General features: G+C 37.1%; 1 protein-coding gene across 2 annotated transcripts; it reads left to right on the top strand.

Annotated features, from left to right (window-relative positions):
• Nucleotides 1–291: 291 nt before the first annotated feature.
• On the top strand, nt 292–25,500 carry LOC131168676 (uncharacterized). Of its 2 annotated transcripts, XM_058128299.1 has the most exons (9): nt 410–691; nt 2,286–2,483; nt 2,671–2,793; nt 2,961–3,001; nt 3,087–3,255; nt 4,297–7,794; nt 7,889–8,014; nt 8,238–8,374; nt 25,135–25,500. In XM_058128299.1, the coding sequence occupies exons 1-9, from the start codon at nt 611–613 to the stop codon at nt 25,370–25,372; spliced, it is 4,611 nt and encodes a 1,536-aa protein (XP_057984282.1). In that variant the 5' UTR covers nt 410–610; the 3' UTR covers nt 25,373–25,500. The 2 variants fall into 2 exon arrangements, with proteins under 2 accessions (XP_057984283.1, XP_057984282.1); XM_058128300.1 differs by lacking the exons at nt 2,671–2,793; nt 2,961–3,001; nt 3,087–3,255 and having other exon boundaries at nt 292–691.
• Nucleotides 25,501–26,760: the final 1,260 nt, after the last annotated feature.

The following is a 26,760-nucleotide window of genomic DNA, read 5'->3' on the forward strand; positions in this document are numbered from 1 at the left end:
TTTGGCTATTATGCGCCGGGTGAAACTGAACCCCACCCCCCTTCCGCAGGAAATCGCAACGATCGGCCTCCTCATTGACTTATAAGCCTCTGACGAGTGGCAAAGTCCGTACAAAAACTGACCTCGTTGGACAGGTGTTGACAGACGGAGGCGAGTAATAAAACTTTTACATGCGATGGGGCGTAGGGAATCATCGTTCTACGTATAACGGGTGGCTGGCTGTTTTTCTCGTCTCAAGGCATTGAGCGTATGGGAGGGCCTAATAATACTACGCATGTCTATAATTCTAATGAAATTCTCTCTCTCTCTCTCTCTCTAAGCGCTAAAAATGAGAGCAAACAAAGTAGCAGCTTCAACAATGACCACTGACCAGCTAGCTAACGCTCACTGTTTCTCCTCTCTCTCTCTCTCTCTCTCTCTCTCTCTCTCTCGGTTGGTAATGGTGGTTTGGGTTGCATAATTGAATGATTGAAATCTTGAGGAATGAATATTGAGCTTGAGGTCATGGTGGTGAGACTGTTCATGGTTGAATTATTGAAATCTTGATGTTATTGTGAGAGAGAGAGAGAGAGAGAGAGAGAGAGAGAGAGAGAGAGAGAGAGAAGGGGAAATGTTCAGGTTGCACAGAAACAAGCCTGCAAAGTCAGGGGAGAAGATTGATTTCAAGTTCTCCAACTTTCAGGCGATTCAGGTGCCTCCACTTCTTGTTTCTTGATACTCATTTACGTTACTCGCTCTTCTTCTGATCTCCATTCTTGCTATTTCTGCATTTTTATTTAGAATTTATGAATGATTTTTTGCTTCAGTTATCTTTTCTGTTCTTTTTTCCCTAATTTATTGCTGCCTTGCGAGCATATTATTATTTGCCTGCCATGCCAGCTTTTTTGTCTAAAAATTAATTTGAATGAGTGTGTTTGTTATCAAATGGGATTGATCCCCGTGTTACAAATAGTGCAAGTTTTGATTTAATTGGATTAGTATGAGGACAGATGATTTACCCACAAAAAAAAAAAAAAAAAAAAAATTGATATCGGTGCTAGCGTTTGAAGATTATCAGTAAGTAATGTAAAGATGGAATTTTAGCGACACAATTTATATTTGTTTGATCGTGTAAATAAGGTCATGGCTTTATTAAAAAATCTACTATGAACATTTATCCTAGGAAGCAATGAGAATTATGAGATAGACTTACTATTTTATTCTTTTCTATTTTTGCATATCATTGATAGAACAGAGATTTGATAATAAAAAAAAAAAAAGTGAAGCAATTTAATGAGAAAAAGGAAACATGTATTTGACGGAATTAAATTTGATTTTCAAGGTTTTTTTTTTTTTTTTTTTTTAATTTTTATTTTAACGTACTTGCAGGAAAAGAATGAGAAAATGTTGGAAATCTATGGTAATCTTGATGGAAGTTCAAAAGAAGTGAGTATAGAAAACTAAGAAAATTGTTGGGATTTTGTTGTAATCATCATGAAGATTAAATGTAAGAGAAAGTAGAGACTATAACACAGGGACAAATCTAAATCTTATGAAAAACAACCCTATTGATGCTCAGTTAGAAAAGTCAGTTTATTGATAGCTTAGGGAGATTGTGGATTTAATCTATGTCGTACAACATTGTTTATTTGTTGGGAATCACAGTATATTTCTGTATAAATAATTTTTGAGAAGTTAGAAACAATTTGTAAATTTCATTGCTTATTTGAGGAGCTTTAGGCATTGAACATACTTGACATGAAATTATTCGTAGATAAAGATTTGAGGTAAATTTTGAGGATGGGTGTCTAACATCTGACTTAGCTTCTCTTTTACTATTAAATCTTGGATGGAAATTTCTTTAACCTATTTATTTTATTTTCTCTAGGTAAAACCAATAGCCCTTCGAAGCCACTTCCAATATGGCATTTTCCCCTCATACCATAGAACAGAGAACAAAATTATATTTTTTAAAAATTTACAACTACTACAGGCTGGAAAAATGCAGGATTTAACAACCATTTTAGACTATAGCTGTTGAATGCATGTTTGTGATTTCCACTTTTTGTACACATATCAGTTCAACCATGATTATCAGGTTGTTTGTGATTTAACAGCCTGTGTCTATTTCCTACAAGAATGCTAAAAAGGTTCAATTAACTGGGGCTTGACAACTGTGTCTATTTCCTTGTCTTTGGTTGTTAAATTTTATTCACAAATACATGCTTTTAAATTATTAATGCAGATTTTGTGATGGGATTGTAAATTATTGTGCGGTTATTTATTTATTTATTTACTTGTAACAGGTACCAAAGGGATGGGACAAGCTTTTTGTGTCTCTTGTCTCTGTGGAAACTGGGAAATCAATGGCAAAGACAAGCAAAGCATTGGTCCGAAATGGAAATTGTCAGTGGATGGAGACCCTATCAGAATCTATATTGTTTTCACGGGATGACACTTCAAAGGAACTGGAAGAGAAGACCCTCAAGCTTATTGTTGCCATGGTAGGATTTTTAACAGATCAATATGCTTATTTTTTTATGATGACTTATTTTTGCTAAATAAATGTTCGAAGATGATTATTTATAGTAGAAGTTTGAGAATTTATACTTAAATAACCCTATGTGCTAATGCATCCTTCTTCACGAAGATAGCTAATTGCTACAATTGAAAATGAACTGCTTGTTATAGGGATCTGCTAGATCTAGCATCCTTGGAGAGGCTACAATGAATGTGACAGGGTTTATGAATTCAAGTGCTTCCATGCCAGTTTCCTTGCCATTGAAAAAATGCAATTATGGGACAATCTTGAAAGTCAGTCATATGCCATTTGATTTTCCTTTCCTGTATTTTATTTTTTTATATATTCATTAATACACAAAGGCGTTAGAACTTGTGTAGAACTTAACAAAGAACTTTTGCTAAGCATATGACTATATGAGTCATACACATTACATTTTTGTTTGACTACCTGATTGCAGGTCAAAATTCACTGCCTTGCACCAAGAACAAAAAAATCTGGGTATGTGCTGGATGTGCGATCTCTCCATTCGTTTTAAATTTCCAGTGTTCTATCTGATTGTGTGTATGTGAACTGTATTATCCAGGGATGAACAATTAAAAGATGCAAATTCTTGTACTGTAGACTTGAATACAGAACATGATAATATGGAGATCAAATCAGATGCCTCTGATGATACATTTACAAGGAGCATTGGTCCTTCCTCCAGTAAAGAATTGGACTCTAATGCACATCCAGGAGAACTTTTGAGTAGGGTGTGGTTATATGTTTCTCTTATACTTGGATGCGTATCTGTTTCATTTGAAATTGAAAAAGATAGTAATTTATTTTTAAATTATTTAGGTGCCTCTTGAAGGATCTTTTTTCCTAAGATAAGCTATACTTCTTTGATGTGATTTTAATTTTAAAAGTAACGTATTAAAATGTTGCTGGAATCTCATGAACTACTGCCTTAATTATGGCTCTCATTCATTTAATAACTTTTCATTCTGCCTCATTAGACTTTATACCATGATCCTCTTTTTTTCTCTATAACTCTAGACCTTCTATCTTTTTTCCTCTCTTTTATTGTTTCTTTGGTTTGAACTCCCAATATCTGTGAAAATGACAATAAGCAAGCTTTTCCCTAGCTCATAATTTCACCTCTCACAGTCCTTTATCCAATTTGTGGGATGGTGCACACCTGCTGAGTTTAAGATGTCAAATTATATTTATGCTCCCTGCATATTATTTTGTTGCAGTTGTGTCTGAACCTGGCATATATTACATAACTATTTCTATTGTTTTTAAACTTCTCTGAAAACCTCTAGCAGATTGCAGGGCTTAGTGTTTGGTGATTGTTTGTGCTCCATTTGATGATTAGTATGGGTTATATAGTGTATGACCTCCCATTGCATCATGAAAAATATTCATCTAGGTCGCATGTTACAGAAGCTTTTACTCCAGGATTTAGGTAATTGCTAATTTATCTATGCTCCTATTTGGGACTCTATATACACGGGTTCCTTGTGCACTATTTATTACCTCTTTTTTTTTTTGAGAATTTATTTTACTGGAGCTTTCTCTTAAAACATTATGAAAATGTCAAATATAATTCAATATAAAATTTGCTCTTCCGTGAATTTGTTTCAACCATTCTTCACTAAATTTCTACACCAGTTCTATATATAAACCCAAGATATACCTGTTATGCTTTCTATGTTCTTGATGGCTTTCCTATGAAGAGGATACTAGAAGATGTATTTTTAATAATTATGTTTCAGTATTTGACTAATAAAACCTCCATTTCAATGTAGGAAACAAGTTTGACTGGATCAGGTACTCCTCAGAGCTCTGACTCAGCAGAGGGTTCTGCACAGGGTGAAAACTTCTTTATAAGAGGCAACTTGAATGGTGATGCGCAGGACTCAATTGGAGGACTTGCTTCAAACAACTTCCAAAATGGTGCACCACATAGCAATTATTTGGTTGGGGACCATTGTCAATCAAATCACTCATCATTTAATTCAAGGATTAATGACTCAACCAATCATTCTCTGGAACTTGGTGAAGACTCCGGGCAAAGCCCTTCACATGTTATTGCCCTGCCATCTTTGAGAAATGCTGGCTCTTCTAAAAAACTGTTGGGTGCTGAGGAAGATGCAATCGAAGAGCTTCAAGGAGAAGCTAAGATGTGGGAGAGTAATACCCATAAGCTAATGCTTGATCTTGACATGTTCAGGAAGGAATTCTCTGATCAATCAAAAATCCTTGAAAATATGGACTCGGAGCTTTCAGCAGTGTGTGCAGAACGTGATAGCTTGAATAAAGAAGTTGAGCAACTAAAACTATTGTTGGAGGAATCAAGAATGAAACATGCAACTGTGGAGGATTTAAAGTTGCAAGGCAAAGGTCTAGCACATGTTTGTGAACTGGAAAATGAGATCAAGTTCCAACGAGATTCCAATGCTAATTTGAATCAGCAGTTGAAAAGGAGTCAAGAATCAAATATTGAGCTTCTTTCAGTTCTACAAGAATTAGAAGTGACTATAGAGAAGCAGAAGATCGAGATAGAGAATATTTCAGCCTTAAAATTAAAATGCAGTGAAGTTGAAAATTCTATCCAAGGGAACTTGGAGGAAAATCAGACTCTAGTGCTCCAGCTGCAACAGTCAGAGGGATCAGTGAAGCATCTGCAAGCTAAGATGCAATTGCTCGAACAAGCAATGGATGACAAAAACTATGAGATTGAGAATGAACAGACTTCAAATAAGCAAAACCTTTTGGATATTGAGGCAGCATATAAATGGAAATTATCTGCCAAAGAAGAAGAAATTGGCAGGTTAGAAGCAAAATTGTCAGAGTCTCTTAAAGAAAGACAATTAGAGAAAATCGTGTCTGTTAATGAAGCAAATCTGATAAGTGATATTGAAGCCTTAAAAGAAAAAGTGCAGGAACTAGAGAGGGACTGCAATGAACTCACAGAGGAAAACTTGGACCTTGTTATCAAGCTTAAGGAATCAAAAAACAACACTGTGAGAGTAGGACCATCTTTTGATTTTTCATCTGGTGAGCAATTTAAATTATTTTCCAACTCTGAGTCCGAAGCAAGTGAACTTAAATCCCAAGTATACCAGCTGGAAGAGGAACTAAAGGAGGAAGTACTTGTGGAGGATCAGCTTGCTGCTTTTGAGACACCTTCTATATTACTTGAACTCTTTAAGCAGATTGAGATAGCTTTTTCTCAATTAAATAAGCCATGGCATAATATTTCTCCTCGTGTAAATAGAAAAGCCAATTTTTTTTATCTTGACAAGCTGGTAAATTTGACTGTTACAGATGTGATTGGTAATGAGGGGCATGCGAGATCCATTCTCAACCATTTAACTGAGCTGAACAAATTGTTGGAAGCCAGGATTGCTGACTGTGAAGAAATTCTTAAACACAATGAAATTGAGATCAGGGAGGAGGACAGAAATGTTGTAGAAACTCAGAAGAAGATGGAAGATTACATTACAAAGGTGAATAACCTCTCTCTTTCAATTCAAGAACTGGAGAGTTTGAAGATGGACTTGGAATTTGAAATTACTTACCTGGGTAAAGAATTGGATGAGAAAAGGTCTAAGATAGTAGAACTTGAGGCTGATTTGCTATCAAAAGAAGAGGAGATTGAAGTCTTTAGACAGCGTCAAGGGGAATTACAAGCTGAGGTTTCTAATCTTCAAAATGAAAAAAATAAGGTAGAAGAAAGTACGGAAATTGTGCAGACAGAACCTAGTATCACTTCAAACTACTTGGAGGATTTACGAAATGATCCGGTGATGCCTGGAGAGAGTGCTAATTCCCATGCTGCTTCCAGTGAGATTCTTGAAAGGAAATATTCAGAAATAGAAAATGGAAAACGAGAACCAGTGCTCCATTTGTCAGAGCTGGAACAAGAAAATATGTTGTTATGTCAACGTATATCTGGCTTAGAGGATCAACTAAGGTGTTTGACAGATGAGAGAGAATCTAACCAATTGGAACTAGAAAATTCCAAATCTGTTGCAATGAGCCTTCAAGACGAGATCAAAATGTTGGAATTGGAGATGGAAGCACAAAAAGAAGATCTGAAATGGACACTAAAAGATTTGCAAAGTCAGCTCTCAGAAGCACGAGAGGAGGGTGAGTATCTGAAAAATGCAAATAAAAATTTACAAGCTACTGCTGAGAGCATGAGGGAAGAATGCAGTTCTCTTCAGAAATCACATGGAGAGTTGAAGAAGCAAAAATTGGAGTTGCATGAGCATTGTGCACACTTGGAGGCCGAACTGAGGGAATCACAAATATGCTTAACGGATTACTCTAGAAGATTTGAAGACTTAGAGTCTAATCTTTGTTCAGCACTGCAAGATTTTTCCTCGAAGGAAAATTTCTTAAATTCTGAGTTAGATGCCCTTCTTCTGGAAAACAAGAAACTGAAGGAGGCTGTAGATGAAGTAAACAGATTACGTGCAGATAAGGTTAGACTTGAATACACTTTACAGGAAGTCCAATCCAAAGTTTACTTGACTGAGAACGAGCTCAATCGCATTAAAAAAGAATCTGAAAAAAAAGTACAGGAGTTGATGAATGAGCTGGCAGCTTCTGAACAAAAATTGGACATGATGATGGATGAATGTGAAAAAATGGAGAACTACAAATTAATAGAAGAGAATTTAATGACCATCATAAATGGTCTTAAAGCAAAGCTTACAGTTTCTGAGTCTGAATGCCATCAACTTCTGGAAGAAACAACTGATTTGAAGGTTCAGCTGCAGAGAATAGCACATCTTGAAGATGTAATTTTGGATCTTAAGAGCAAGCTCAGTACAACTAGTTTGGAAAAGGAGAAGTTGGAGGCATCACTACATTTAATTTCTGGGGAATGTGAGGAATTGAAAGCAGAAAATATTGCTCTACTTGAGAAAATTTCTGGCTTGCAAAGATCTGTTTCTGAATTGGAGCACTTCAAACAAAATTGTGTTGCTTTAGAAGAAAAGCTTCGGCAAATGGAGGGTGATCTAGCAGCAAGGGAGGCACTATCTTCTCAAGATGAAGAGCTGAAAAATGAGCTCGACCAGATCAAAAGAGAAAACATGCAATTTCAGCAGAAAATACAAACTCTTGAAGAGCAGAAAGATGAATGCTCAAAGAAAGCTCAAGCTCTTGGAGAGGAACTGAAATTGATGGATCAAAATCAAGGCCGAAATGAGACCAGCAAAAAGAAGATTCCTATTATTTCTAAATCTGATATCAAAGTTACTTCAAATCATATAGATTTAAAGCACACCAAGGCTAGTACATTATTCTTTAGTTACATTCTACTTTGATTTTGAATGTCAACAAACTACAATATATGGATTTCTAATTTCACTTTTGATTTGACAGAATGATATGGTGAAGAGCACCAATCAACATCGCGACACAAGAAAGAAGCCATCTACAAAATCTGGTCGAGCACAAGAACTTCTCAAAGGCCATCAAAATCCAAACAGAAGTCAATGTCAAAGAGTGGTTAGATATCTCATTTTTTCACTTCCTCCCATTTTCCCATGTACTTAATATCATCAAAATTATTCTCATTTCTTAGATCTTGTGTTTGTATCCTGCTGATTTTTGCACTGCAGTTTAATCACAAAAGAATTTTCTCAATGTTGGAAACTTCATTTAACTCTTGGATACTTCTATTGCTTCCCCCTACCCCCCCCCCCCCCCCTCTTTTTGGTTCTCATTTCAGGGAAATATTGAGTATGACCATCATGATGAAAGTCCTCATTCCATTCAAGCTGATCTTATGTCAAAGATACAGTCACTTGAAAATGAACTTGCTGATGCTTTGGAAGCAAATAACATGTACAAAGCTCAACTTAACAGGTGGGCATAAATGAAACATTTGGAGCTTATAAATTTTTACATGTTTGCTTTATTTATGCTTAGCACTCTTATTTTATGTCTGTTTGGTTGGCATAAATGACCTTTATTAGTAGGGAAAAATATTTGTTTAATTTCCAATTCCTTGTTTACCATTAGATTTATCATGTTTGTATCTTGAATGCTTGGGGGAACTCCATCATGCTCAAAAAAACTTAATTGAGAATAAACTAATTAGACTAAAAAACAAGAAAATTTAGAAGAAACATTTTTTAAATTCATTTTTTGCTGATATTTTAGAAGCAGAATTATTAAAAAGAAAAATTTACGGAGAAAGTTTACTACTTGTAATCACCACAAAGCTAATTGTCCTTACAATATAGCATAGTCATTTTATCACATCTTATTGAACATAGTGTATAGTTTTAGTCCCACATCAGAATGTTAGGATAACCTCACTCTCTTGTATAGCTATATATATACATCTCCAAGTTGTAAGCAAAATACACCAAGTGAAATTCACTTCCTCTTGTAAAGTTTTCTCTCTTTTACTTTATTCTTGGTATCAGAGAAAAGTTGGGTTCCTTGTTTAAGGTCCGGGATCTCCATTGAGTCGTATGCTCTTCACTCACCACGTATGTGGAGCTTGTGCATCAGAAAACTTCATTGGTAGTAAGTTGAGTCGTATGCTCAGTACTTGCCACCTTTAGTGGATCTTGTACATTAGAAAACTCAATCTACTATTTTTCCAGTACCTTCCGACGACTTTCCCGGCGACTTCGACGACTTTTCCGACAGCTTTCCGATGAATTTCTGGCGGCTCCGGTGTCTTTTCTGACATCTTCTGGTAACTTTCCCGGTATCTTTCCGGTGAATTTCCAGCAACTTTCCACACAGCTCTGGCGACTTTTCCGGCATCTTCCGATAACTTTTCCATCACCATTTCGGCATCTACGGCGATTTTCCGGCAACTTTCAGTGACTTCTCCAGCAACTCTAACGACTTTTCGGCATCTTCCGGTACCTTTTCCGATGACTTTACAGCGGATTCCGGTGACTTCTTCATCAACTCCGACAACTTTTCGACTTCTCCGGCAGCTTTCCGACCCTTTTCCTGCCATATAAAGCATGCCTATTTCTATTGTCGGGTATAATTGTAGTAATGTATTGTGCTAATTGCATGTCTAAGGGAAATTCTGTCTAGGAAAGTGGGACTTAAGCGGTCCATTGTGACCCCCCACTTCCCTGGGAAATTACTTGGTGTAATTTAGCACAATCATTCACTCTCTATTTTTTCCGACCATTGTTTTGGCAACTTGCTTTGCTGCAGTGATACTTTTGCAGCCTATTCCTTTTCTTTACAATGGCTACCAAGGACAGTACATCCCCCTCTTCTCCTCTGAACATTCCATGTCCTGTCTTATCTCTGGCTCAGACTGTTCCTGTTCAGAAGGTGACCAGCATTCTTCCGAATGGCGGCAACTTTCATGCTTGGTCACAGTCCCTTCGCTTATATCTTGGGGGTCATGGCAAGGTTGAGTGGCTGCCAGGATTGGAGTCTCACCCTGCTAATACTGATCCAGCATTGGGGTAGTCCATTGACAATTGTGTCATCTTGGGTTAGATATTTGCTTCTATGGAAGACCACCTCTACAGGATGTTCATGTTTCATGATACTATTCATAGCCTTTGGTCTGTCTTAACTAAAATGTTCGCCCACACAAGGTGTGAGGCTCGGATTTTTGAGCTTTATCGGGAGCTCCACCAAGCAATCCAGGCTTCTTTGAGTTTATCCGTGACTGACTTCTTCGACTATCTCCAGTCACGGTGGGAGGAGCTCGCCCAATATGAGCTCTTTCTGAGTTTTCTACTGAGGCAGCTGAAAACTAAGGTGAAGTCTCAAGAAGAGGGGTGAATTGGGTTTATAAAAATTTCTTTATGTCTTTTTATAAATTCACAACCTTTGGTAAATTCAGCAAACACACAAGAATTGTTTAATTTTAATTCTTAATTTGATCAACCCAATAATTCAATATCAACACAATATAATGACAATCAACCAACCAAACAAAATACCAATGTATAAGCTGCAGCACTTGGCAATATTCAGCGTTTGTAAAAAACTCAAAGTAGAGTTTGAATGAAAGATTGTATTGATTTTGATTAAAGCCTTGTTTAAAATTTTGTTTGCTTCTTTTTAACTAAGGTTTCTGCAAATGATTAATCAACGTACTCCCTTTAAGGTTTCCACAAAAGATTAATCAACGTACTCCCCTAAATTAAAAGTCTTCTCAATCTCAGCTTTTAGCTTCCTGCACTCAGAGACACACCACACAATTTATATATGCAGAATTTTAAAGAGAAAGGGTAGAGAGTGAGACCAATATTTTTATGAGGTTCGGCTTATACCCAACCTACATCCTCGCCTTAGGCCAATACCACCTAAGAACTCCACTATACTATTCCTTTCCAGGCAGAACAAACCGTTACAAGCCTCCTTAAGGGTAGAGCCCCCTCTCCAAGGGATACCCCACGCTTAGTCCAACGATCCAATCAACCTTGAACCATCAAAAACTACGAGAACAAGAACAAGAACTTGTGTACAAAAGATGTTCTCAGATGGAGCTGATTAGTACAATTTAAATCACTAATATAGTTCAAAGTAAAAATCAATATGCAATGAAATTGAAGCTCAAAGTAAATTTATCACCGGGTTGTTCTTTCTATGATTGAAAGATTCAGACTTTGTACTCAATTTCAATGAATAAATATCAGCAGTACTCAGTAGAGAATGTCAGCAAGATGTGAATAAGAGAGCCTTTGAGAGTTGAGAGCAATTGAGAGTATTTGATTGCTGAAAGTATTCCTTGGTGATTAAATCTTTTGCCTTGGGGACTATATATAGAGTTTAAAAAGTGTATTTCTTGTTCCCCAAGTTTACTTGGAGTATTTCCCAAGTTTATACGAAGTTTGGAGCCCAAGGAACTAAATTTAGAAACTTTCCAGCACTTGAATTTTTCAAAAATATATGATTGTCAATTGCATGTCAAAAAGGGGTCAGGCGCATGTCAAATTAAGATTAGTTTAAATTTGAAAGTCAGTGCACTGTCAGTCGCCTGAGAAAACACAGTCAGGCACCTCGAATTGCATAGTCAGGAGCTTGTCAGGACTAGTTCAGGCGCCTAGCAACATTCTGTTTTCCCAACTTAAAAAACATATAAAGGTCAATCGCCTGAGGTATTTTGGTTAGGCGCCTGAGCATTTCAATTTTTTTTTTTTTTTTAAGATTTTTATTTCAAAAACTCATTTCGCTCTTTCGACCTTTTAATTTGTAACTTTGAAAATTATTTTTCAATGTCTTAAGAATGGGTCTCTAGGTCTTTGATTATTCTTGAAGAGCTTTAATGCATTCATATTGACTTTAAGTTTGAAGTACTTACATATGATTTCCTTAAGACTCTAAAACTTTCAATTCTTGAAGACTTTATGTATATTTTTGCTTTGAGTCAATCTTGTCTTGAGCTTCAACATTCTTTGTGCTTTCATAATTTGACAAACTCTTATTTGTTGAGCTTTCCTTAGATCACTTGATTTGGATATAAGCTTTCAATGCATTCTTGTGATCATTTGATGTAGGCTTCATACTCTTGAGATTACTTGATCTTGAGCTTCTAAGATTAGTTTCCTGAAACATCACCACTTGAACCAGAGCATGTTAAATTCCCTTGATTTGTTATCATCAAATAAGAATCGTAAGCCTTGTTAGGCCAACAATCTCCCTCTTTTTGATGATGACAAATAAGGAGCAAAAGAGAGTGAACCTTAATTAGGCTCCCCCTTACAATAAGCATGCTTGTAACATTAATCATGAAAAGTTTCAATATTCAAGGTTAGATTTCAAGTAAGTTTATTTTTCAAGATCCATGAAAAAAGAAAAAAAAAAAAAAAATACACTCAAGCTCATTATATGTTCAAACAATATATCATGTTATCAAGCTAGCATAATTGTCTCCTGTAGTCCCTGATCCCCCTGCTCCCTCTTCACGGTATCCTTCTCGAACCCGTCGAGCTCCTGATAGACTTTCTTTAACCTGTTCTACTGACCACCCTATCTCCCAATATCTTTCTTAACAGGATATTTCCTCGAGTTATCAAGCCTTTTCGGGACAGGTTGATGCTATTATCATACCTTGCTCAGTTCATGAGGCCCTCCAGAACCTCAAATGGGTTGCCGTCATGCGTACTGAGATGGAAGCTCTACATCAGCGGCATACTTGGGATCTTGTTCCCCTTCCTTTAGGTGCACGCACGGTGGGCTGTAAGTGGTTGTTCACAGTTAAGAACCTTGCAGATGGTACTATTGATAGGTATAAAGCCCGCTTGGTGGCTAAGGGTTTTATGCAGATTCCAGTTAGGATTTTCATGCTACATTTGCTCATGTGGCGAAGCTAACTACTGTTCGCCTCCTGATATCTTTGGCGGCTTCTTTCACTTGGCCTTTATACCAACTTGATGTCATGAATGCCTTCTTGAATGGTTATCTTACTGATACTATTTACATGGATCCCCCTCTCGGTTTTTGTACTCAGAGGGAGTATTTTGGCAAAGTGTGTAAATTGCGCAAGTCCTTATATGGGCTTAAGAAATCACCTCGTGCGTGGTTTAAAAGATTCAGTGATGTGGTTCTCTCTATGGGATTTATTCAGTGCCAGTCAGACCACACTTGCTTTATTAGACGTCTCTCCCATGGTCATTGCACTATTATCTCTGTCTATGTGGATGATATTATTGTTACAGATAATGACTTGTCTGGAATTGCTCAACTTAGAAAGGACTTGGGAGACACCTTTGACATCAAGGATTTGGGACCTCTTAAGTATTTCTTAGGCATTGAGATAGCACGCTCCCGCAAGGGCATTTCCCTCTCTCAGCGGAAATATGCCCTGATCTCCTAATGGACACTGATATGTTGGGATGTCGCCTTGCTTCTACGCCCTTGGATCTGAATCTCTCTTTCTGCAGAGTTTGGTGATCTATTGACAGACCCTTCGGTGTATCAGAGACTTGTTGGTCGCCTCATCCATTTGACCAACACTTGGCCTGATTTGGCCAATGCAGTGAGTCTAGTAAGTCAGTTCATGCATTCTCCCCGAACTTCACATCTTGATGCTGTCTATCACATCTTACGGTATCTGAAGACCTCACCTAGACTAGGATTGTTCTATTCATTTGGAATACAACTAGGTATTTCCGTGTTTACTGATGTTGACTATGTTGGGTCCAAGACTGACAGATGATCTACCTCAGGTATTTGTACTTTCAAGGGTGATCATCTTCTTTCTTGGAAGAGTAAAAAACAGGCGGTGGTTTCACATTCTTCTACTGAGGCTGAGTATCGGGCTATGGCACAAGGTACCTGTGAGATCCTATGGCTACGCTCTCTTCTATCTGAGATTGGCTTTCCTGTGACAAACTCTTCTTTATTGTTTTGTGACAACAAATCTACTATATCTCTCTCTTCTGATTCAGTTCTGCAGGAGAGGACCAAGCATATTGAGGTGGACATTCACTTCATTAGGGAAAAGGTTTGTTTTGGGATTATCTATCCCTACTTTATCTCCTCCAAAGGCCAAGTTGTTGAAGTCTTCACCAAAGTCTGTTGGCCCAAGTTTATTACAGATTGCTATCTCCAAGCTTCAACTTATCAACATCTTTGTTCCAGCTTGAGGGGGAGTATTGAACATAGTATATAGTTTTAGTCCCACATCGGAATGTTAGGATAACCTCACTCTCTTGTATAGCTATATATATACATCTACAAGTTGTAAGCAAAATACACCTAGTGAAATTCACTTCCTCTTGTAAAGTTCTCTCTCTTTTACTTTCTTCTCATCTTGAAGCTTTTATGTTTGAGGCTTACAAGTACCTCAAGTACTTAATTCGAAGTCTAACCAACGACAATTCATGGCATGAACAAGATGATAGAAAAAAAAAAGAGAGAAGAGCTTTTTCTGATAGGAGATACTCCCCATATATCCTTCATCACACAAACAGCCTTTACATAGGCTAATACACAACAGTTAAAAGCATAAAAATAGGTACTAAACACAAGCACTACTAAACATGTAAACTAACTCCTATAGAGCACTACTCAATGTGTAAAAACAAAAAAAAAATTGAACATCCTAAAAACTAGGACAACAAAAAAACTGCTTTGACTTTTCAACAATCCCTCCCTTAAACTGATGTTTCAACATTCAATTTAGTGAAGGTTAGTTCCAAAGTGCCCTCTCTCAAATTGGATTATCCAAAGTGCAAACACCAAGCAACTTTCTTAGCTTCTGAAATGCAGGAAATTTGAAGGGCTTGGTAAGAACATCAGCAATCTGGCCTTCACTTCTGCAGTAAATTAGAGTAATGACTCCATTATTAGTGAGATCTCTCAAAAAATGATACTTCACATCTATATGCTTGCTTCGACCGTGTAGAACTGGATTTTTTGAAAGCTTTATTGCTGAATTTTTGTCACAATAAATTTGAGTAGGCCTATCCTCCTTGAAATGCAGCTCTTTAAGAATTTTCTTTAGCCAAATAGCTTGACAAGCACAAGTTGTTGTAGCAACAAATTCAGCTTCAGTAGATGATAATGTGACAATAGGTTGCTTCTTTGATGACCATGAAACAGCTCCTGTCCCCATCATGAAAACATGCTCAGATGTGCTTTTTCGATCATTTGAATCTTCTGCATAATCACTATCCGTAAAGCCAAACAGATCTGACTTTTCTCCCCTCTTGTAGAACAGCCCAAACTCCTTAGTACCTTGCAAGTTTCTCTTTGCATCCAAGAGATGAATCTATGTAGGACACTCCATATACCTACTAATCACACTAACAGCATGCATTATATCAAGTCGTTGCTCTCAAATACATTAAACTCCCCACTATCTGTTTGTAAAGAGTGTCATCAACCTTCTTTCCTCCATTATCTTTGTTTAGCTTCAAACCAAAGTCAGATGGTGTATTTATAGGATTACAATCCTTCATCTGAAACCTGTCCAAGATTTCTCGCACATACTTCTTTTGAGAAATAAAAATTCCAGCAGAGGACTGCACCACTTCAATGCAAAGAAAGTAATGCATCATACCAAAATCAAACATCTCAAATTCCGCCATCATGGATTTCTTAAAACTTTCAAACATGGCTGCATTATTTCCAGTGTAGATTTTCATCTACATATAAGCAAACAATGAGCATTTTTCTTCCATCTTCAATCTTTATGAAAAATGTATGTTCATAAGGACATTTTTGAAATCCTTCCTTCAAAAAATAAGTTTCTATACGATTATACCAAGCCTGTGGAGCTTGTTTTAATCCATATAGATCCTTCTTTCACTTATACACTTTATGCTCATTTCCAATTTTCACATAACCAGGAGGTTGATCGATAAATACCTCTTTCAAATCTCCATGGAGGAATGCTGATTTTACCTCCAACTAGAAGATAGGCCATGAGTTTTGAACTGCCAATGCAATCACCAATCTGATTGTGTCATGCCTTGCAACCGGAGCAAAGACTTCTTTATAATCAACACCAAACTCCTGCTTCTAGCCCTTAGCCACCAAGCGTGCCTTGTGCTTGTCAACTTCACCATTCTTCTTCAACTTTTTCTTGTAAACCCACTTTACACCAATTGTTTTTTGCCCTTTTGAAAGATCACATAACTCCCAAGTATCATTTATTTCGATGGCTGTAATTTCAGCATCCATAGCCTTTCTCCATTTTGATTCTTTGACAGCCACTTCGAAAGTGGTAGGATCACAATCTGAAAACAGAGCAAATTGTGTAATTGGGTTATCACCTAGGTCAAATCCAGTTACCTTATAATCAATCATCCATGCTAGTCTTCTTCAAACACGTTGAGACCTTTGTGATTCAGCTGCAAGTGGACTTTGATCAGCTGCTGGAACATTTTGAGTGGCTTCTTGTTCTTGCTCGTTCTCCATAGGCTGCTGCCCTTTCTCATCATCATCAAAATCTGCGGGAATATTTTGTTTTAACACCATTTTCATTCCATGACTAGGTGCCTTTTTCATCAAAAAACACATCACGGCTGATAACTATGTTCATGGTGCTAGGATTGTATAACTTATAAGCTTTTGACTAATCACTAACACCAAGAAAAATGCATTTTTCTCCCTTTTTATCTAGCTTCCTCCTTTTCTCATATGGTATATGGGCATAGGCAATACACCCAAAAATTCAGAAATGATCTACAACAGGTTCCTACCGCTCCATGCTTCCTCCGGTGTCATATTTTGAACAGCATGTGTAGGACTTCTGTTCAATATATGAAAGCTCCAATTAACTGCTTCAGGCCAGAAACTTTTTGGAATGCTCTCATTGTCAAAAGGCTTCGCACCATATTCAAAATAGTGCAATTCTTCCTCTCGCATACACCATTCTATTGGAGGTGTATAAGCTGCTGTAAGTTGTCTCTTGATTCCATGGTTCTCACAAAAATTGCAAATTCATGTGAGCTATATTCTCCACCACGATCCATGTGAAGAACTTTTATTGGGTTGCCAACCTCTTTCTCAACAGGCGCTTTATAGCATTTAAAAGCTACAAATGCTTCAGATTTTTCTTGCAAAAAATAAACCCATATTTTACGACTATAATCATCAATGAAGGTAATTATATATCTTTTACCTCCATTAGAATTTGGTGTTATTGACCCACAAATTTCGGAATGAACAAGCTCCAATGCCTTCTTCGTTTTTCAAAGATTTTCCTTGTGGGAATTGATTGTGGTGTTGTTTTCTAACAACACATTCTTCACAAACTTGAGAAGGAGCTGTAATTTGAGGAAGACCCATCACCATATTCTTCTGTTGTAGTGTTTTTAATCCATCAAAATTCAGATGCCCATAACGGAAGTGCCTTAGCCATGCCTCATCCTTCAATTTCGCTGAGAAGCATGAATGAGTGCTCTTGTGGAGGTAAAGTGGGAACATACGATTCACCATCATGTTTACTTGAGCAACTAAGCCCAAATTTGCATCTTGAATCTGACATGCTCCATATTTGATAGAAATCCCGTATCCCTTTTCTTGCAACGGACCCACACTAAGCAAGTTGGTCTTCAATTCAGGTACAAAAAGAACATTAGCGATAGTGTGGGTGGAATTTCCTTTGGTTTGGATTGTTACCTTTCCTTTTCCAATAATAGAAACCATGGAATTGTCACCGAACTTAACAGAGCTGCGAAAAGATTCATCCAAGTTAGAGAATGCCTCCGTATCTCCGCACATGTGGTTGCTGCATCCAGTGTCTAAATACTACATGTTTTGTTGAGTTTGTTCCTTCATGTGACACACCATCAAAAGAGACACCTTTTCTTATTTTTCTGCAAAGTTAGTTTTTTCTCCACTTTGTCTATTCAAATTAGTTTGACATTTGGACTTATAATGGTTGTACCTATGACATCTGTAACATTCAACACTGGGCTAGTCTGCTGACTTTGGCTTATAAGTTGTTGAGTGGTGGCTGCCACGTCCTCTGCCTCTTCCTTGAAATCGACTTCCTTGATGCTGATGATTGTTGTTGGTTTCCACAATCATTGTTGTTTTTGCCTCCTATACCTCGACCTTTCCTTTACCTCATCCTCTATCAACTCCACTGGGTGTAGAGTTGTTTTCTCATAAGGCCTTCAATGCTTGTTCTTCTTTCTTCTGCTCGTTAATTTTTTGCTCATGAACCAACAAAGAACTTTGTAATTCATTAGTTGAAAGTTCATCAACATCATTAGCTTCTTCTATAGAACAGACAAAAAAATTAAATTTTGGTGTCAAGGATCGAAGAATCTTCTTGACAATGGTAACATCCTCTGTCTTGTCGACATGGATCTGCATCTTGTTAACGATTGCCATCGTTCTTGAAAAATAGTCTGTAACCGACTCTCCTGATTTCATTTGAAGCATTTCGAACTCCGAACGAAGTGCTTGAAGCTGCTGCCTCTTATCCCTTGCTGTACCTTGGTAGTTCTTCTGTTGGAACAGAAGAATAGAAAAATAGAAAAAATAGAGAAGAAAAATACTGAAAAATGCCTCTTTAAATTTACTGACTTGATGAAGAAATTACATATATAAAAAGCTACAGTGCTGCAGCACTTTTTTCTGGATTTTTGAAATTCTTTTCTATTTTTTCACTACTTAAAATGACTGGGATAAGACCACTATTTATAGGGCAGAGTACATGGGGAATAGATGGGAAATTTTAATATTCTAGGGATTTAACAATTCATTAAATAAACCTAAAAACAAGGCAAAGAATATGACAAGTTCCTAGACTAAATAACTCACTCGTGTGCTATTAATGGATGACAGCTATATTCCACTTTGAAAAACTGAACAGAACTTTGAATAAAAATCACACTGGCTGCAACTTGCTGACTGAACAATTTTATTGCTGAATGTTCTGCTGGCTGTAAGCTGAGTTGTCTGCTGACTTTTCAACTAAATAACTGAATTAACTAACTTCAGTAGGTTCATTGCTTTCTCACAAATTCCCCTCAAAAGCTGTGAGTCCTAACATGTCTCTGAACTTCAAAAGCTTCTTAGTAGTAGTACGTTTTCTGAGCATGTCTACTAGTTGTTCATTAGTGCTGATGAATTCTAGCTAAATTTATTCTTTCTGCACAAGGTCACGAATAAAGTGATGTCTAACCTCAATATGCTTCGTCCTGGCATGGAAAACTGGGTTCTTAGTTAGAGCTATTGCTGACATATTATCACAATAAATGGTTGTAGGACCTTCTTGCTTCAGTCCTAAATCACTAAGTAATTTCCTCAGCCAAACTCCTTCACAGGCAGCCTTTGTTGCTGAAATATATTCTTCTTTTGCAGATGACAAGGCAACAGTGTTTTGCTTTCTTGAACACCATGAAATGGTGCCATTTCCAAGGCAGAAAACATATGCTGATGTGTTTTTTCGATTATCAACTGATCTGGCTCAATCACTATTAGTGAAACCGGTCAAAACAAACTTAGAATCTTTGTTGTACTTCAGTCCAAGTTTTAGTGTGCCTTTAAGGTATCTTAATAACCTTTTTGCTGCTGCATAATGAAGTACACTTGGGCTGTGCATGAACCTAGACAACATACTAACAGCTTGTGTAATATCAGGCCTAGTATGAGTCAAGTAATAAGGGATCCAACTAAACTCCTATACTGATTTTCATCAAATTTCTTAGCTCCATCATCAGAATTTAATTTTTCATTTAGAGCTATAGGAGTACTTACAGCCTTACAGTCCTTCATATGAAATTTCTTCAAGATATCAGCTGCATACTGTTCTTGGGAAATTAAAATTTCCCTTCTTCCTTGCTTAACTTGCATCCCGAGGAAGTACTTCATGGTCCTTAAGTCTATCATCTCAAAATTTTCATCATTGAGTGCTTGAAATCAGTAAGTAAATGAAGATTGCTTCCAAAGTAAATTAGATCATCAATGTACAAGCAAACAATGATGAAATTAGTTTCTTTTTAAAAAAAATAAAGAGCTGGTTCATGAGAGCTTTTTTGAAATCCTGAATTCTAAAAATAAGAATCAATCTTACTGTTCCAAGCTTGTGGAGCTTGTTTGAGGCCATACAAAGCCTTGTTCAGTTTGTACACCTTTTCTTCTTTGCCCTTCACTTCATATCCACATGGCTAGTCAACATAAACTTCCTTATTCAGTTCTCCATTGAGAAACACAGATTTAACATCCATTTGATACAAATTTAACTCCAATTTGGCAGCTATTGCAAGTACAAGCCGAATTTTCTCAATTCTTGCAACTAGTGCAAAGGTCTGGTTGAAAACAACTCCATGTTGTTGAGAATAATCTTTGGCAACCAATCTAGCCTTGTACTTTTGAATGGAACCATCCTCGTTGTACTTGGTTTTGTAAACCCACTTAAGACCAATAATGTCGTTGCCTTCAGGAGGATCCACAAGCTTCGATGTGTTGTTCTTTTCAATCACGTTCAGCTCTTCTTCCATGGCCTTTTTCCATTTTTTTATCCTTCATTGCATCTTCAAAATTCTGTGGCTCACAAGAGAAAACAGCAAATTCTGAATTTTCATTAGAAAAAAAGCTTCTAAAATCACCATACCTCTCCGGAGGTCTTCTAACTCTTTCAAATCTTCTTAGGATAGGTGAAGAGGATGAAGTTCCTTTATTTTATGAATTTTCAGATTTTGAACTAAGGTTCCCGGGTGCTGGATTCTAAAATTCAGTAGCTGATTTAAGTCTTGTTGCTTCAGCTGGTACAAAATCTAGAATATTTGTTGAGTTTTGGCCGCTGGAAGTCCACTGCCATACTCCCTTTTCTTCAAAAATGACATCTCTTGCCATTGTCAGCTTGTGATTAACAGGATTCAGCAGCTGGTAGCCCTTTGATTCATCGCTGTACCCAACAAACATAAACTTTTCTCCCTTCTAATAAAACTTTTCCTTATTAGGAGCTTTGTTGAGTGAGTAAGCTTGACAACCAAACACTTTCAGATGGCTAACATCTGGTTTTCTCCCACTCCAAGCCTTATAAAGAGTTCTATTCTTTACTGAGGGCTTCAAATCTACTTATTGTTAGTTGCCTTTGAATGCCTTCCTTCTTGCAATAATTCATGAACGGGTGATATATGAATTCACCTCCACGATCAGATCTTAAGGTCTTCATTTTCAGCCCACTTTGCCTTTTAATGAGGGCTTCGAACTCTAGAAATATTGAGAAGCCATTTGATTTTTGCTGAATAAAATACAACCATATCATTCTAGTAAAATCATCAACAAAAAGGATGAAATACCTTTTATTTCCAAGAGATGGTGTTCTTGTGGGACCAAATATATCCGCATGAACAAGCTCCAAAGGAGCTTTGGCCCTCCAAGAAGTTTTGGGGAAAGGAAGGTGGTGCACCTTCCCATAAATACAACCTTCACAAACTCCTTTAATTTGATTTATTTGGGGAAGACCAAGAACCATATTCTTTTGCTTGAGAAGTTGCGGTCCCTTGTGATTTAAATGCCCATATCTAAGATGTCATAGTTGAGATTTGTCTAAAATTTCATTCTTCAAAGCCACTGGACTTGTGTAGTTAATGGAGAGTGGAAAAACCTTATTTCGAGTCATCTCAACTTTAGCCATCAGTGAGTTCTTCTTCTTGTCTATGATTCTACATTCATTTCCTTCGAAATGGACTTGATATCCTTTTTGAATTAACTGCCCCACACTTAAGAGATTGTGAGCAAGAATTGGGACATAAAAAACATCATGGATGAATTTTTGCTCACTTGATATGGACTAGACTGCTATTACACCTTTTCCTTCAACTTTTACAAATTTCCCATCACCAAGAATAATGGAATTTGAAGCATTTTCATCAATTTTAACAAATAACTCACGGTTACCTATCATATGACTGCTGCAGCCACTCTCAAGGTACCAAACCTTGTCGTCGTTGCTTTCAGTATTGAGACAAGTGAGAAACACTTGCTCTTCATCATTTTCCTTGCTAATTTGCTTCTGAACTTTCGTTCTTCTTGTGCCAACAATCTCGGTCTGAATGGTTTGGAATGCAGCACCTTTTACACCTTAAATAGCCATTCAGCTGAGGTGTGATTTGACTTCTTGCATACAATGCAATTCCGTCCTTGATTGTTGGACCTTTGAGGCCGAAAATTCCTGCCTCTGCCACGGCCTCTTCTACGACCACGGGACTGATTATTTTAGCCTCTTTGAGACTGGTCTTGTTGCTGAAAATTTCCCTTTCTCTCTTGATTTTTCCTGTTCAAATTGAGCTTCAATTGAAAAGCCTGCTCCAAGGGCTGACCTAAAGATCTTTTAATTCTTTCCTCATGTGATTCTAAAGAACCACATACGTCAAACATGGTCATAATTGAGAGGTCTTTTGATTCTTCAATTGCTGCAGCTACATGATCAAATTTTGGTGGTAAACTTCTGAGAATTTTTTCAACAATCTTTTTTTCTTCTATCTGATCACCATAAGCTCTGATTTGGTTGACTATTTCAGCAACCTTGGAGAAAAATCTTTGATGCTTTTAGAATCTTTCATTGCCAAGCAATCAATGTTCTTCCAAAGAGATTGTAGTCAAATCAAGACTACTTTATTGTTTCCTTGAAATTCCTTTTGCAGTGTTTCCCATGCGTCTTTAGCCTTTTGAATATGAAAGATGCGGGGACAGATGGTCTTGCTGATCCCTTGATGAAGATAACTCAAAGCAAGAGCATTATTTTTTTATTTTTTCTTTATTCTGGGCAGATCTTTGAGATGAGGTTGTTGTGCTTGTGTTTGTAGAGGATGAGTCATCATTTGCTGAAGTTGAACCATCATACCCTTCTTCAATAATCTCCCATAAGTCTTGTGCAATGAAGAAAATTTTCATTTGATCAGCCCAGTACCAATAATTTTCTCCTTTGAAGATGGGTACTTGGTTTTGAGAATAATTGAACATAGTTCCAGCAGAGGAAGAGGTGCTGGACGACATGGTTCTGATACCAAATTTTGTTGGAGCAGAAGAATAGAAACACAGAAAAAACAGTGAAGAAAAATACTGAAAAATGCCTCTTTAAATTTACTGACTTGATGAAGAAATTACATATATAAAAAGCTACAATGCTGCAGCACTTTTTTCTGGATTTTTGAGATTCTTTTCTATTTTTTCACTACTTAAAATGACTGGGATAAGGCCACTATTTATAGGGCAGAGTACATGGGGAATAGATGGGAAATTTAATATTCTAGGGACTTAACAATTCATTAAATAAACCTAGAAACAAGGCAAAGAATATGACAAGTTCCTAGACTAAATAACTCACTCCTGTGCTATTAATGGATGACAACTGTATTCCACTTTGAAAAACAAAACAGAACTTTGAATAAGAATCACACTGGCTGCAACTTGCTAACTGAATAATTTTATTGCTGAATGTTCTGCTGGCTGTAAGCTGAGTTGTCTGCTAACTTTTCAACTAAATAACTAAATTAGCTAACTTCAGTAGGTTCACGACTTTCTCACATCTTCATGGATTCCAAATATGCTTGGCAGTGTCCTTGCAAAGAATGGTTTCCAAGATTGAGTGATCAATAGCTTGGAAAAGGTAGTTTTTTGCCTTCAAAAATTTTGGCTTCAGCGCTTCTAACTCTGTCCTCTACGCATCTGTTGACCTTGCACCAGCTGCTGGTTCTGTTACCCCAGAAACAATCACCTGCCAATACTCTTTAGAACGCATGAAATTCTCCATTAGCATGCTCCAATGGTCATAGTGACCATCAAAGCGGGGAATGGCTGGTTGGACAAAATTTTCAGTTGCCATAGTTTTACTGCTGCCAAAGAAAAGGGAGCTACTGCTGTATCACTCTTATCTCAGGAACTATCTTGCTTTAATAATTCTCTCTTTCTTTGGAACCACTCAATGCGACCTGGGACCTAAGGCTCTGATACCATTGGTAGAGGGAAAATCTGATAGGTGGTACTCCTCATATATCATTCATCACAGAAACAACCTTTATTTAGGCTACTACACAACAGTTAAAAGCATAAAAATAGGCAATAAACACAAGCTCTATTAAGCATGTAAACTAACTCCTATAGAGCACTATTCAATGTGTAAAAGCAAAAAAACTGAACATCCTAAAACTAGGACAACAGAAAAAATGCCTTGATTTTTCAACACAAGAAACAACGACTGGATAAGAATACTGTCATTCCAGTTAACGCCTTCTCACTACTGCCGTTCCAGTTAACGCCTTCTCACTACTGCCATTCCAGTTAATGCCTTCTCACTTGTTTTTGTTTGAGGAAGGATTGACAAGCCAGCACATTCACAAACTTCGGATTTCAATCTATTTTGTAGAAGTCTTTCCAGAAAACCAGTCAACTATCAACAAGCTGCCCTTTTTTTGTTTTTTTTTTGTTTTTGTTTTTAATTGAGGATGAAGTTGGTTGGGTAGGGGAGGACTGGCTAATTCTGGATACATTATTTATTGGAACAATATTCTATTCCCCCATCATATTGTTTAAAGAGAATACATTATGGAGAGCTGCTCTAGAGCTGTTGTTGAATATCCACTAACAGTTGTTCTGTGAAGATCTTATTGGACAATGAAGGTTAGATTTAGATGCCTGGACATCAATGGAGGTTGAGTAAAGAACTCATTAATATTACATGCTTATGAATGGTGAAGCACTAGATGGTGAATCTATTTGACGTGATGGGATGAGAGGCTCGAGGTATGATGACAGAGGTTGTGGGGGCTAACTGTGGGTTATACAAGGATTGGAGATTGAAAAGCTCAAAAATAACATTTCTCTAATATTAAAATAACATTTGGTACCTGCGCTTTTGTTTTGTTCTTCAAGTTTGTCAATTAAAACCCAGAAAAATAGGTGTATTTTAATCAGTTTATCTGATTCTTTCTGTGTTGGTTGGTCATTGAATTAGTTGCAATCGTTAGATCGTGTGCAGTGCATTCCAACTGTATTGGCTGACTACTGCTAGTATATAGCATAAGGGAAAGCAAGAAAAGCCAAAACGATATGTAAATAATAACAAATTAAGAAGCATTTTCAGATTAAGGAAGTAGCACACTCCTTGATACATGCATTATGCTAGAGCAAATTGTTCTGTGTTCATTGCAACTGTGCAAGTAGCACACTCCTTAGAGTTTTTAACTTATTTCTCAACTGCTATTCATCTGCAGGTTGGTTCCAGAGGGTGGAAGTTGTGGTGTGGATGCTCCCGATAAATCAATGGTTGAAGGTGACATAGTGGCCAAAGAAAGGTATGAACGCAAAAAATCATCCTTAGAGGCAGAGCTGAGAGACATTCGTGAGCGTTATTTCCACATGAGCCTTAAATATGCTGAGGTAGAAGCTCAGCGTGAGGAACTTGTGATGAAGCTGAAGGGGAGCAAAAATGGAAAGAGGTGGTTCTCATGAATTCATGATATTCTTTAAGTGAGTTTCTTTTTTATAATCACAATTGGATTTTTCAATAAATCAATTTCATTTTTTTTATAAATTTTGATTACTCATTTTGATGTGTCAAAAATTTCATTTTGCTTTCATATTCAAGAGGTTAAGAGAGTGAATAATTGTAGAGAATGTAGATAATATATTGCATGCGACTTGTAAATAATGGAAGAGTTGTAGTTCACTTGACCAAATTTGAGCCTGAATAGAAATTCTGATTAAAATAGGCCAGAGTTTAACTAAGAAAGCATTCAGCACTTCGGGGTGGGCTTCAGATAATGTATTCATTAAATTGCAAATTGATTGGGCATTCTTATTATTGATTGTAATTATTAATTAGTTAACAAAACCTGGTGATAGCATGGGGTTAAAGCTCAGAGTCAAAACGGAGCTTTATATGTGTAATTTGTTCGATATAAAAAGGTCATGTTGTTCCTGTGCATAGATAGAATTTAACAAATGCTTGCATTTGATTTCCAGTTTCATATAAATTAATTAGAAATTTGATTTGAACTTGGGGCCAATCGCCCCCTCAAAATTTCTCAAACTTGCTTTTATACACTAAGCCTGTTCTTCTTTTATCCTTTTTCTGAGGACTTTTCCTTTGCTTGCATTCCGTTTCTTATAAAATGAAGTTATAATTTTGCCTTTCCCTACCACTCGGCATTCCTGGCAAATTTCCCCTGCAAGGCATCAATCCATCATTTGCTAGGATTTCGTATGGAATCAAATGGTGGCATGAGCATCTTGGAATGTGCCAAAGGCATATCCCTTGGTAGATGCTTTTAACTTGCGACCTCCATTCCTTCACTTTTTTTCCCCCTTCCTCTTACCCCATGAAAGACGGATTCCCACAACCCTTTATTTACAAGCGGCAGAGGTGGAACTTCCAAGACGCAGTCCTCTGGGCTCACCAGCTGAGCCCTCTCCCTGCCAATGGACCTCCTTCCAGCTGCAACCAAATGAATCTTCAGGTTAAATGGTTATGGCCATAGAAGACCATTCCAGCAATTGAATCATATTTCATCACCCTTTGAAAGGGGGCATAGGGCAACTCCAATCCTTTGGCAATTTCTCTTCTTCCTTCGCGTCTCGTCTCTGTACCAGCTGCTTCCTGATTTTGGGCTTCCAAGGAAAACTCCAGGAGGGCGAGCCAGACAATATACGCTTACAATATGGTCTAGGGTCTAGCTAGCGTTTCATCTAATATCCTTTTTTTTTTTTTTTTTTCTGGGACTTGTTTAATTTTCAATATGAAGTTATCGGTGTGTTCTCTCTGTAGTCAACTTATGAAGACCAGCATATATATATATATATATATATATATATATTGGTACGAGCTTAATGTTGTTTCA

Source organism: Malania oleifera, chromosome 11 (assembly GCF_029873635.1).
Source record: "Malania oleifera isolate guangnan ecotype guangnan chromosome 11, ASM2987363v1, whole genome shotgun sequence".
NCBI classification, from domain to species: domain Eukaryota; kingdom Viridiplantae; phylum Streptophyta; class Magnoliopsida; order Santalales; family Ximeniaceae; genus Malania; species Malania oleifera.